At 47.7% G+C, this 13,520-nt stretch overlaps 1 protein-coding gene across 2 annotated transcripts in view; it reads right to left on the bottom strand.

Moving 5' to 3' along the window:
• The window catches only part of KCNN3 (potassium calcium-activated channel subfamily N member 3), a 176,353-nt gene that overhangs the window by 6,346 nt on the left and 156,487 nt on the right, over nt 1-13,520 (bottom strand). For both annotated transcript variants that reach the window (XM_060137371.1, XM_060137368.1), the window contains exons 5-7: nt 13,391-13,501; nt 3,641-3,768; nt 2,837-2,906 (exon numbers count right to left, since the gene is read on the bottom strand). In XM_060137371.1, the coding sequence (XP_059993354.1) occupies nt 2,837-2,906; nt 3,641-3,768; nt 13,391-13,501 (309 nt within the window). The remainder of the gene's footprint in view (nt 1-2,836; nt 2,907-3,640; nt 3,769-13,390; nt 13,502-13,520) is intronic.

Raw genomic sequence — 13,520 nt, 5'->3', positions numbered from 1 at the left:
CCAACAGCCCGACCTTGGGATGGTCTCTTTGGACCTTGGTTTCCTCATCTATATTCCTAATCAGAACTACCACATGCAAAACTGTTATAGTTCACAAAGCATTTTCACAGATACCATCTTATTTGATCAGTGGAGCCTCAGATGTGGGGAATGATTTTTACACTTCAATGGAAGACACCGAAGCTAGCATACAAAGCCTCCCAGCGTTCCCCCACCCCATCTCTGCCACCCTACCAGCGAGCTCTTCAATACAGCAAGTGTTATCTGGAGGCCACACTCCCTTTTCTTAATCTAGAAAGGACCAAAGGACAGGGGTGGAAGGTGGTGAGCTGGGAGGATGAAGCACAGAAAGAAAAGGGAGAGAACACTGTTATTATTGTCTCCCGTGTTCTGCTGCTTTTGGTGACAGGATACCAGGGGGAACGTGGACCAGTGTGAAAGACGCTAGGCTGCTGCCAGGACCTTGGCTGAATCTCCTGGGAGGAAAGACGAAACACTGGATGGATGTCAGAGTTCACCCTCCCTGCAGGTCCCACACCACTCCCAGTAGCCCTGCAGATGCTTTCCCTTCACCCTCTCCTCCACACCCTTTCTTTCCAGGTAACTTGCTCCCAGGTTATTGATGGTTTCGTTCCCCCACCCAATTCACGTGAGCCTCTTTCCAGTTCACTGAGTTTTTTGCTTCACCCAGTCTGCTCTGCACGGGGCCCTGTCTCTGTGAGAGGCGGTGGCTGGCACTGAAGAAACGCAGGCTTGAAAGTCCAGTGTGCCCGCTATTCCCCGGAGAACACCAGCCACAGCCTGTCCTGCCAGGTGAGAGGGGAGGCAGAAACATGGCTACCTGTAAAAGAAATATTTTGGGGCTTGTTGGGCCATTCCTGCACCTCCCAGTGTGGGTCCCCAGCCATGTTTGCCCTACCCGACCCCCCTGCTGGCCTCAGCTGATTGGCCCAAGGGTGGACACGTGACCCAAACTAGCCAGTCATCTCATCCCTTCTGAGAATTTAGAATTAAGACCAATAGGAGGACAGCCAATCGGTCTTTGCCTGTGGCTAGAACTAGAACATGTACTCTCTGGATGGGGGCCTGCCACGGTCTGCCATGGAGACAGGGGGCATAGAAAGTTGTCAGGAGATGAAGGCGAGGGAGAGAGAGAAGCAGGCACTTGAACAGGAGAGAGAAGAGAGGGTGAGCGGATACCTTTCAGGGTGAGGCGCACTTCTAGGTAGTTCCTTCCTGAAGTCTGACCACATGCCTGCCTTGAGGTTCTGCCTGGAATGAGACTTCCTTGTATCCTTATAATAAACACCTACATTTTAAAACCTACTTCCAATGGGTTTCTGATACTGGAACCCAAGAGTTTTAAGCAGTGCACCCAAGACCATGGGGGGCTCCCTTCTGCACTTGAGCATTCCATCCACATCCTTGCCTCCTCCTGGCTCTCAGGAGCCCTGCACTCCACCACAGCGCCCCCTCCAAAGCACACAGCCTGTGGGCTTCTCCCCACCTGTACCAGCCGCACATTCCCTGACTGAAGTCCTCCCAAGCTTAGGAGGCCCTTTCTTTGGCCTGATCCCTTCATTGAACAAGGCGCCTGCACGTGGCCCAAGAACTGGCAATGTCTCTGATTGCACCATCTTTTCAAAGGGGGATTAATTGGCCCGAGGGAGTTTCTCTTGCTTACCCAGGGAATGTGTTCCATGATGATAATCGACATCTGCTGGAATGTTCTGCCAGCCTGGCCCTGGGCTATACATTTGATGTACAATTTCTATCAAGAGGCAATGAGGGGGCTTCCCTGGTGGCGCAGTGGTTAAGAATCCGCCTGCCAGTGCAGGGGACACGGGTTCGAGCCCTGATCCGGGAAGATCCCACATGCCGCGGAACTAAGCCCATGCGCCACAACTACTGAGCCTGTGATCTACAGCCCGTGAGCCACAACTACTGAGCCCGCGCACCTAGAGCCCGTGCTCCGCAACAAGAGAAGCCACTGCAATGAGAAGCCCATGCACCGCAACGAAGAGTAGCCCCTGGTCGCCGCAACTAGAGAAAGCCTGCACTCAGCAACGAAGACCCAATGCAGCCAAAAATTTAAAAAAAAAAAAAAAAAAAAAGAGGCAATGAGGAGGAGGGGCTGAGGAGGGGAGACCCTTTCTTCATTGGCGCCTACACTCAGCTCTGCCAGTGGTGCAGCCTCCGATTCCTTCACTCCAGAGATTTGCAAAAGGAGAGAGTTCCTTTATAGTATTAACAGCAGTTCAGGGCCAGAAACGCAGAATGACAGTAGGGCTCTCAAAGGAGGGCTCTCGTTTTTGGCATCTTCATGAGAAATAAAGAAATGCACCCCTCACCACCACCAAACTGGGGCCAGAAAAGCTGAGTTGTAAGGACCGCAGGATGCAAGAAAATGAGTTTGCAATTATAACGGCAAACCGGAAGGATCCTCCTAGGTGTGACCCAGGCAGTAGCATCACCAATATCACCATTTGGTCTCGTCAGCGTGCTTCACCCTGCGCAAACTCAGTGTACAGCTAATCAAGCAACACACCGACAAGATGTAGTAGGTCAGCTAATTAAATCCCAGCAAAGACTGACCTGAGTGACTGAATTTAAGAAACACACGCTAGGTTTTAAAAGTCAACAACACGCACTAGTAGATTACAAGTGTCAAGAACTCGAACCCAGATGATTTTTTAACAAAGGAGGAAGCAGTCTCTGCTTTCCTGGTCCTGCACTGTCCAGTTTGGCCAAGGCCAGGCCTTCACAGCCACACCTGATAAATTGAAATGCCAGCATCTGAGAACCCTTTACGGGGTCTTTGGATTTTGCCACTCACCTTGGAAAGGTCCACCAGGGTGTTGGCTTGGTCACTCAGCTTCCTCTGCTCCATCTTGACGCTCCTCAGTCTGCGGGAAAGAGTCGTAACAGCCATGCTCTTCAAGCGCTGGGCTCAGCCCCACGGGCAGATTCCACACCCACATCAATTCATCTGGTTTTGGAACCCAGCCCAGGACCTCGAACATGGGTGACAACTGACCAGAATCAAGGGCTTGGCAGGTCCCCAAGAAAGCAAACTCCTGCCTCCACGTGTGCCTACCTTCAGTCATTATAGTTTCCTCACCACTCTCAGGTCATTTCTCGGCTTCTGTTCCTTTATCTAGGCTGTGCCTTCCACCTTAAGTGCCCTACTCTCAGCCTTTCAGCGTTTCCCCAAGCCTCCAGGTCAGAATAAATGTTTTCATCCTCTACTTTTAAAAATCCACTATACTTTTTAAATACTTAGCTTACAGAAAGCACTGACCACAATTTGTTCTGCTTCCAGTTGTAATGTGGGGTGTGTGTGTGTGTGTGTGTGTGTGTGCACGCGTGCGTGTGTGTGTGTAGACTATGCGAGCCCCCTGAGGCTCCTACCTAATTTTTACCTTCCATAGCAGTCTGTCCAATGTCTGGCAGTGGCAGGTGCAATAAGTGAATAAACAGACTGATCTGCGTCCAGTTCACCGCCCCCAGTGGTTGTTGAGTGGAAAAGAATGGATTTCTCCTGCTCCTCTAAGTATATGAGAAGATACTGATGGAGCTCTGGGGAACCCACCACTTCTAATCTGGTCCTCTGGTGGCTGAGCTGCCCCGGCCTACTCACTGGTGGATTGCTTGGAGGAATTTCCTCTGGTGTTTCCTGACTTTGGCGTGGTCAATCTTCTTTAGCAGCTTTGTGTGTTTATAGATTAGCCACGTTTCCCGAAGGACATTGGCCGCAGCATTCTTGATCTAAGGAAAAGTAAATAAAACAGACCGCTATCAGGTAAATTTCCCTAGGTTCACATAACATGTTTTGTTATGTCTGTCGATATAGTCTACCTTATAAGGAAATGATTCTGCAAAGATCTTTTTCCTTAATGAAATCATGAACTCTTAGAAAGGATTATTAAAATTCATCTCTTATTAATCCTGTATTGGACACAGTAGCCTGGAGCCCGAAGTTGAGGGGTGGTTCCTGTCTCTTTCTTAATTATTTCAGGACTGCCTATCCGCTGTTGTTGCTGATGCTATATTTAGATAGGCTACATTACCAAGACCTGGAGGCCTGGGGCACACTTTGAATAGATAAATATGTACCATTGCTGCCCGTGGATGCAGAGTTCCATGCTCTACGTGGGATTTCTATTTAGTGTACATGGTACATTTCTTGGGTTCACAGAGTAAATAGATTTCCTATCAGCTAGAGATTTTATTTATTTATTTAAAAATTATTTAAAATTTGTATACCATTTTTAAAGGTTACTTTCCATTTACAGTTATTACAAAATATTGGCTATATTCCCCGTGTTGTCCTATACATCCTTGAGCCTATCTTACACCCAGTGGTTTGTTTCTCCCACTCCCCCAGCCCCTATGTTGTCCCTCCCTGCTCCCCACTGGTAACCACTGATTTGTTCTCTTTACCTGTGAGTCTACTTCTTTTTGGTTATATTCACTAGTTTGTTGCATTTTTTAGATTCCACATATAAGTGATCTACAGTATTTGTCTTTCTCTGTCTGACTTCTTTCACTGCAGCTAGAGATTTTACAAGGCCTCTCTGAGGAAATGTCTTTCCCACCCAATAGAACTCTAGGTATTAACAAGTCCATTGTTTCCTTTCCCAAATGGCAAAAAACATTTACACTGCAATTTTACATGTAAATGTAATTGGCATAAAACTGAAATCACTTCCAAACAGTGTCTGAAAATCAGTGAAGATATTTTAGTGTGAAACCAGAGCTGCCTCTTTCCCAAGGCTGGCTCTTTCACTGAACTGCAATCACACATTTCAACATAGGACGCTGTCATCTGTTGACATGGAAACCACTGATCTCACCTGGCTCACGACAGAGCTGAGACATATCAATGGCATCCAGATGGCAGGGGACAAAGTTTTAATCCAAACACAGACATCTTCAGCAATTAGTAACAAGAGCAAGAGGAAACATTTCTTATTAAGCACAAGCGAAACAGATTTTTTTTTTTTTTTTTTTTTTTTTGCGGTACGCGGGCCTCTCACTGCTGTGGCCTCTCCCGCTGCGGAGCACAGGCCCCGGACGCGCAGGCCCAGCGGCCATGGCGCGGCATGTGGGATCCTCCCGGACCGGGGCACGAACCCGCGTCCCCCGCATCGGCAGGCGGACTCTCAACCACTGCGCCACCAGGGAAGCCCCGAAACAGATTTTTGATTAACTGTTCCCATTTCTGTCAGCCATGCAAACTGGCACAGGCCCACAGGCCCAGGGCCTGGAAGTAAGTAGGCCAGCCTAGTAGAAATCAGGTTACTAGCCAGAAAGGATTTTAATAAAATTGGAGAGTACAGGCCTGCTTCTTCAGACTGACATCAACAGATGGGACGTTGTTAAAATACTGAGACGTGTGGGAAGGCCTGGGAAACATTGTTTTGCAGGCTGATAACTTCTGTGTGTATGTTTTAAAAATTTATTACTAAGGCTGGATTATATTTTTCATTGGCGCTGGAGTGATATTCTAAAAGAACAGCTAGGTCTTCTCAGAAATGTCTAAGTGACATAAATACTGCCTTTTTGTTCAGTAAAAATCTACCGTGAAGATGGTTTTAAATGACTTAATTGTCCACCTTTGGTACTTTCTTGCCTGAAAGGAAGCAGGTGGTGGTGAGAAGAAGCAGGTGGTGGTGAGAAGCTGGAAATGGTAAGTGTCCAGGTGAGGAGGGGGGAGGTAGAGGAGGGTGTGGTCACCGGGGTCCTGTCCAGGGGCTGGAGTGGACATCAGCCTCCTGGCAAAAGAGGCAGCATAGAGGGAAGGCTTTCTCTCTGTGGAGTGCCTACTCCTGCTGCCCTTCTGTGGGGAGAGGGCAACTTGACAGATGGTTTTTTCAGGTTCCCTAGATGCTTAGCCTCCAAGGAAAGCCTCACAGAAGAAACAGGAGGGAAAAACCTGCCCAGCATGTCCGATGATCGGCAGAGCCCCAGTTACACGGGTCTTGTCTTTGGAACACTGACAGAGCCGTGGAGTGTCAGCGCTGATGAGCCTTTGACAACTGTCTCTGTGTTGGTGTGGAACAAACATTTGAAACTGGAGAGGCTGCAGGTGAATCCTTCCTCTGCCAGTTTAGGAGTAAGTGCTTAACTATCTATAAGAAGGGAAAAATAAATCCTTACCTTAAGGGCTGTTCTGAGGCCCAAAGGAGGCAATACCCATGGTGCTGATGGTGCTGAGGCTAAGAGCGGACATCTACCAGGTGCCACTTTACGTATGTGTAAACTCATTTAACCTTCACAACAACCCTCTCAGGAAGGTACTAATATTATCCCCATTTTACAGATGAAGAAACTGAGACAGAGACCAAGACCGTAAAGTTATAAACGGCAAACTGAGTCAATGTGGATTTAAGTGTTATAGAAACTATAAAGTACCATAAAGATACTAGTTAGTTATCATCATCTGGCCCAACCCCCCCATTGAAAATATGAGGAAATGACAGCTTCAGAGATAGAATGTGAGGGCCAGAATCCCACAGCTAGCTGACGGCAAAGTCAAAACAAGAGCCAGGTCCAAAAAGAGCATACGGTTTTCATGTGGTCTGAAGAAAGACCTGACTGACTACATGTCATCTCTACACAAACAACATTATTTCCTGTTTTCCAGGATCAAGGAACTGGAAAGGACATTAGATTTGTTTTTAATCATCATGGCCCTCACTTAGCAATATGACAGAACAGGGAGTCCAGGTCCCGCACTTAACTTTAGCCCAAATATAAGGCACTAAAATCACAGCACAGCCTGGGTAGCTGAGCGAAGCAGTCACGGCCTCTTTATGGCTTTGAACGGGAGGCCCCTGCGTATTCAGGAAAGCGATGTTAAATGCAAGCCGTGGTGCTGACTCTGAATTAATCGCCAGCAAACAACCTGGCACAAAGCTGAGCAGATCAATATACATGAGAGAAAAAGAAACAGGCTTTTAACTGCCTCGTGCTTTCCCACGTCGACAGTGACCGCTCTTGTGACCAGGTTCTCCCTCCGATTCACCTGGCTGATTGCTTTGAGCATCGCCAGGGTGGGAGGCAGTTGAGGCTGTGTGCCCCTCCTGGGATTCACTGAGCTTCCATAGGGCTTCCAAGCACCACTCCCTGATGGGGACTTGGGTACCCACTGACTTCTCCTAGTGGGCGGGGCACCAGGGCCAAAAGATGCTCTTGAGGGTGAGGGTGGGAGTGGGTGGGTCAGGGAACTGGGAAGGACTGGGTAAGGTTGGCCATGATCCGACGGGCTCAGGGACGGTTAGAAGAGGGCCGTTTGTGCATGGAAGACTGGCTGTTTCGTCCCCCAAACCCATAAGCATACGAGCTAATTGTTTTCTTTGGGCCCATTCATTCTCTCCCAAGAATTGTATGCTTGTACTCTGACGGTGGCCAGAGAATTGGCTCCGTGACCTATGTCCTTCAGAGAGGGCTCTAAGATTCATGAGCCCGGGCAAGAACGTCATCCAACTAAGATCTTGCGTACAATCCTGACAGCTAACGTTCACGGAGTGCTTACTATGTGCCAGGCTCCATGCTAAACACTTTCTGTTTACATTGTTCCACTAGCCCTCAGAAAAACCTCACAAGGGGATGAATGATCATCTCTGCCTTGGACCATTGCGGAACCTCTCTGGGACTCAATTTTCATATTCATTCCTTCCCCAAACATTTACTGAGCCCTTACAATGGGGCAGATACTGTTTAGGAAGTAAGAATACTGGGATGCACCAACCAATAACATTTCTGCCCTCAAGGAGCTTCTAATCCTATGGGGACAGCATGCCCTGTGTAATATAGTGTCAGGCAATAAGTGCTTCAGAGAAAACACAGTAGGGTCCCAATCTGTGAAATGGGATTGTGGTGTTGATTCAATGAAACACTTAGCACAGAGCCTGGCTGCACCGCGCCTCAGTACACAGTAGTTTTACTGATGTTCCTTCCCCCAACAAATGTCAGCTTCTTCCCCCACCTCCAGCGAAAGAAAACATAAAACAGGACACATATGTCTGTTCCTTGAACTCTTGGCTGTATTATCCATGTCAACGACTTGCTCTGGCTGCCTCTCTGCCAGGGTAACCTGCCTCTCCAGACTTCGTGGAGGCTGGTGCAGGAGGAACATGTAGCAGACGAGGGGCACCCTTCTTCACCTGCCCCCATGCTCCGACAGCCACAGGGAGCCCTGGGAGAGAAATTCCAGGAGCCCTACTGATGGGGCCCCTGGGAAAGAAATAGCATGCCCTCCATGCTGCCAGGACTCCCTGCCAGGGAGAGGGAAGTTGGAGAGGAGGGCCGATCAGCCCTGGCAAGTGGGTGTAACTTAGACAACTTCAAGAAGTTCTAGGGGATTAATTTAGATGAATAAATCTAAAGGGATGATAAAATCGCAATCTGAGAGCCCTCAGGTCAGGCCCGTCTTCAGACACCTGACTGAAGGTGTCCATTATAACTGGTGGGGGTCCCCTCTTCTCCATCCGCCAACCCCTCACTTTCCTCACGCTCACCCACACACACTTCCTGCTGGCTTCCTGCCGCTGCCATCTCTTTCATCTCCCCCCTCATACCCTCTCTTCTTCCTCCCCCATCCTATTCCACACTCCCTTCTCAGGCTTCTCTGCCCACCTTACCCAGAAGCCCTCACCCAACACTTAGAAACGGGGGATCCACCCCTGTGGCTGGCAGGACACTGGGACAGGGAGCGCGGAGGGATGTACTTCCGTGGTTCAAAGTTGGAGTTTGTAGTCTTTCCCCATAGCAGCACAGTAATGAACCACGGCTAATTCCATAATGCTATTAATGTGATGCTCAGCTAGTTTGGAGGTAAACTGGCTTTTCTTTCCAGCAGACCTGGGACCCTAACCACCATTCTGAGTTCCAAGGAACTGGCTGTTCTGGGAAACCCATTGGGTTATGGCTGGAGAGCTGCCTGCCAGCCTGAGAACAAATGGCAGCCCTGGCTGGGACCCAGCTCACTGCATATGGCTGGGGGCCCACACTTGCCCATCTCTGGGCCTGAGAGGCTCATCCCTAAGAACGCTTCCAGCTCAAAAGCTCAATGTTCCTATGACTATTGTTAAAGAAAAACTGTACCCAGTCTGTCTGGGACAGAACTTTAGTGGGTGATATAATTTATAATCCCCTTCTGGGGAGAATTAGCATTCCTGATAACTGCTCAAGTGATTATCTGATAAATTTTTAAAAGACTAAGACCTGTTCTGGGAATCCACTCATGGGCCCTACCAGCTGTCAGTCAGGAGTCTGTGTCCTTTAGCCAGGCTTTCTGTACCCTGTACAACAATGACTACCATTGTCTTTTCCTATAAAAGACCCCTACTATGAGTAAACCTTTGAATTAGGCTGCTGGAAAAAAAAAAAAACATTTTTCCCCCCAGCAAGATTGTGATAAAACTTTGACACACATGCTCATAATTAAAGAAAAGTTTTCGGGACTTCCCTGGTGGTGCAATGGTTAAGAATCCGCCTGCCAATGCAGGGAACACAGGTTCGAGCCCTGGCCCGGGAAGATCCCGCGTGCCGCAGAGCAACTAAGCCCGGGCGCTGCAACTACCGAGCCTGTGCTCTAGAGCCCGCAAGCCACAACTACTGAGCCTATGTGCCACAACTACTGAAGCCTGGGCACCTAGAGCCCGTGCTCCGCTGCAAGAGAAGCCACCGCAATGAGAAGCCTGCACACTGCAACGAAGAGTAGTCCCCGCTCGCCGCAACTAGAGAAAGCCTGTGCTCAGCAACGAAGACCCAATGCATTCAAAAAATAAATAAATAAAATTTTTAAAAATTAGCCCCTATTTAAAAAAATAAAGAAAAGTCTTTTTTATCAGTGGATCAGTAGGTTCTGGGGGGTTATTAAAGGTTTTTGAGCAGGTTGGTGATATGTTCAGAGCTAAGTCTCAGAGTCTAAGGAGAGTCACAAGGAAGCAAAGTACAGGATGGCTTGGGTAAGGGAGGACCAGGTGAGATGAGAAGGTAGCAAGCAACTGAGATGGTACAAGACTGAGATGGTGGCTTTGAGTATGGTGGGCAGAGGACCTGGAGAGGCTGGTGTGGCCAGGTGGAATCAGACTCCAAAGCTGCTCGGACCCCTGTGGGGACCAGGGCAGAGAGGAGTCAGAGATGCTGCTAAGCTTTCAGGCCTGGAGACTGGAAGAACGATGATGTCATTAACAGGGAAGGCAGGAGAAGGCACTAGTGTAGGGAAGATATGGGTGTGGTTTTGGTGTTACTCATTGATTTCATGGGGAAATTGTACTTGGATGAAGTATTTGAGGCAGGAACCCATCGTGGCAAGGATAAGGAGACAAAATCCTCAGCCAGTGGCACACACCACAGAGGTGCCTGCAGGTTTGATGTGGAGAGGAGGCGTGGCAAACAGAACGTCTCCTGTCCGTGGTGCCTCTGAAGTCAAGTGTGTCCACGGGCAGCTACCTTGCTCTTTAGAAAGGGGAGGTGCTCTTTGAGGACAGGCAGTAAGTATGAGGGCAGGTACCATCTCTTACTCATCTTGGTGTCCCCAGAACACAGGGAGTGCCATCCAGCTGTGAGGGATGTGTTTCGTTACCTAAAACAGCGACAGGGGGATGTGTAGCATTGAGTGGGAGAAAAGGTGGGGACCTAGTATCTTTTTTATAGTCTCTCTGTGTGTCATTTACATATATATTACCTAGTAGCCCAGAGGTTAGCAATAAATTATAATTCTAGATTAACAATGGCAGTAACACTGCAAAGTCAGTGTGGGAAGATCTGATTGCATTAAATACAGAAATGACGTTGCCACCAGAGTTGACAAGTTATACAAGTGAGAGAAGAAAAGCCACGGGAATCAGGAAAACCAGAAACTGAGTTCCGACCCCCTGCCATCAGACCACCGCCGCACCTGCCCCTGCCTCCCTGGCAAATAAATGAATAAAAACAGTGTGACTCTAGTGGTAAAGTCTGGGCTGAAGCCTTTACAGCAAGACAGGCAGAGTAAATAAAGACTAGAACAATCTGAGTATTTTTATGATTAATAGGTTACAATTCCTCTTTTTTGTTTTTTTTGCTTAGAGGTTTGAAGAATTAAGATTGCATGTATTGTAAGAGATGGCTTTTCTCTGTTAAATCTATTAATTGTCCTCTCTTGAGAGGTTTGCAATTATGTCCCAATCAGCTCCTCCAAAGATCGGATCTTTCTCTGCGAATTCACTGAGAATTCACTGTGAGTTCTGTTTGACCCATGAGCCACTCCTGCTGGACACAGTGGGCCACTTGGAGAGGACAGAGGATGGATGAGGAGTTGCCAGGGGAAGAAAGGTGGGCTTCTCTGAGATCAGGTCAAGGGGAGCTGAAGCCAGAGCAGGCCGAGCTCACAGCCAGTTTCCTTTCAATCAAGGTTAGGTAAAAGAGTCTTGCCAGCTTTGAGAATCCTCTCTCTGTGAGAGCCACTCCTTTCATGTTGTTTGTTTCTCTGGGAAAAGATATTAGATATTAAAGGGACATTTCAACAGATTTAAGTGTTCTCAGAAAAGTGAGATGTTATTCGATAAAAAGATGCCTTGTACTCATAGATGGGCAATAAATATTTGTTGATTTTATTTTCGGTCCCACTTTTCAAAAAGTAAGCGGACTTGAGGAGGATTTTAGAGAATTATTTTTGAAAGCTTGAAATTAGCGACCACAATTTCATCTCCTCGTACAATTATATTGCAGAAAAGTTGTTTATTTTCCTGTCACGTGAGGGAGTTGGCTTTCCTCGGCTTTATTTTCCTCTAATGTCTGATTCACAGAGTGAAAAATGGAGAGGACAAAGGAATAACACGATATACACAGTATATCCTTGGTTTCAAAAAGCAAATAGAATAAACAGAGAGGCTGTTAACGTCTCTGCTCTAAGAAACAGCTTCTGAGAAGGTTTTGGAGGCTAGACTCCCTTGCCTCTGACTCCTGCACTGAATTGTTCCAGGAGAATAGAGGCAACTTTGGTAATTTGCTCAATACTTAGCATGACTTCTGCACGCTTACTAGGGGGTTGAAGGAAAGCAGCTAGGTTACAGGGCTCTGGGTGGAACCCGGCTGGCCTACCCACGGGTATGGCCCTCAATCCTGCCATCTTGATGATACAAATCATGTTTTTGCTTGTACCACGGACACCTCAGCGCCAGGATGTACCATATACAACCATCTGTATGGCAGCGACATTAGACTATTTGCCTGTACCCCTTCTTTTTAACATCTGTGGAGGCTCTTTAAAGAATCCAGTACATGTAATCAAAGACCAAACAATCAAACACCATAAATAATTCTGCTGAGAAACTGGAGAGGCCTTGGCAACTTCCCATTCCCCCACGCCTCCCTCTGAGTGAGCACGCTCACCCTTTGTCACTCTCCCTCTCTTTTTGTTCTCCCTTCCTGCCTTTGTCTCTATTTAGAACACATTTTTACTGTGCTGCAACATCCATCACTGAATATTTTCTCCAGCTTTCAAAAACCCCAATCAAAATCTCGTTGCTCGTGGGTCTCCTAACCCACTTTAATCCTAAATGAGAAACTTGTCAGAGCGGCCAAGACCCCAGCACAGGGTCTTGCTTCGCTCTCATTTCGGAAAGAGGCGAGTTTTGCAGGAAATCATACTACTGACCTTCGTTCAGCCTGCAGCTCTAAAGAATTTTCCATAAAAGCTGTCATTAAATAAACAGCTTCTGCCATGCTCATTTGGCCTGCTGTTATCCTGGAAGGCTCGTTTCTGTCTCTTCTAAATGGGCCTTTTCTTCTCTGACAATTCAGTGGGGTGTCAGACTTTTAGCAGCTAAATGATCTCCCCATTCCCGCTTATATTCAGTTTTTCACCCTCCTTACCCACTTTCATGACGTTACAAGGGAGAAACGTTATTTGGAAAACCCAAAAGGGGGAAAATTGGGTGATGACATTTTGATGAACGTTATTTAGGAGTGATTGTCTGTAATGATTTTTTTTAAAGGGTTGGATTTAGATACATTCCCAATATCGTTTTTAAGACTTTCTACTGCCCTTCCTAAGGAGAATCATGAAAACATTTAAGCATAAGCAAAAACACCTCATGCTGGGTGATCTACTCTGTACCATTAGGCAAGGGGAGCGGGTTACATCATTGTATGCTATAGATTTAATTATCAGGAAAATTATTTGGTTGCCTGAGCCATGCACAGTGATTTAAGAGAAGACAGGAGCCTTCAGCGTTGGGACATCGTGCCCATTTTGCGCTGGCTGTTTGCATGTGTCTGGGGCTCCCTCAACCCTCCACTGAAGGGTGTGGCCCTAACCCACTGTGGCTACTTTCTGACTGGCTCCCATGTTGGTCTTAAGTCCCCCGTTAAGACGTGGACAGTGGCGTTTTACCCGTTTGGTGAGCTGAGTGTCCATCATGAAGTTGTGAACGTGCTTCTCTGCTTTGGTGAGTTCCAGCTTTCGGGCCACCACGGCCACCACCAGGGCAGTACAGCCCGCACCCTGTGAGGGGACAGCAAAA

Source organism: Lagenorhynchus albirostris, chromosome 2 (assembly GCF_949774975.1).
Source record: "Lagenorhynchus albirostris chromosome 2, mLagAlb1.1, whole genome shotgun sequence".
Lineage (NCBI taxonomy): Eukaryota > Metazoa > Chordata > Mammalia > Artiodactyla > Delphinidae > Lagenorhynchus > Lagenorhynchus albirostris.
This window is presented reverse-complemented; position numbering and strand designations above follow the sequence as displayed.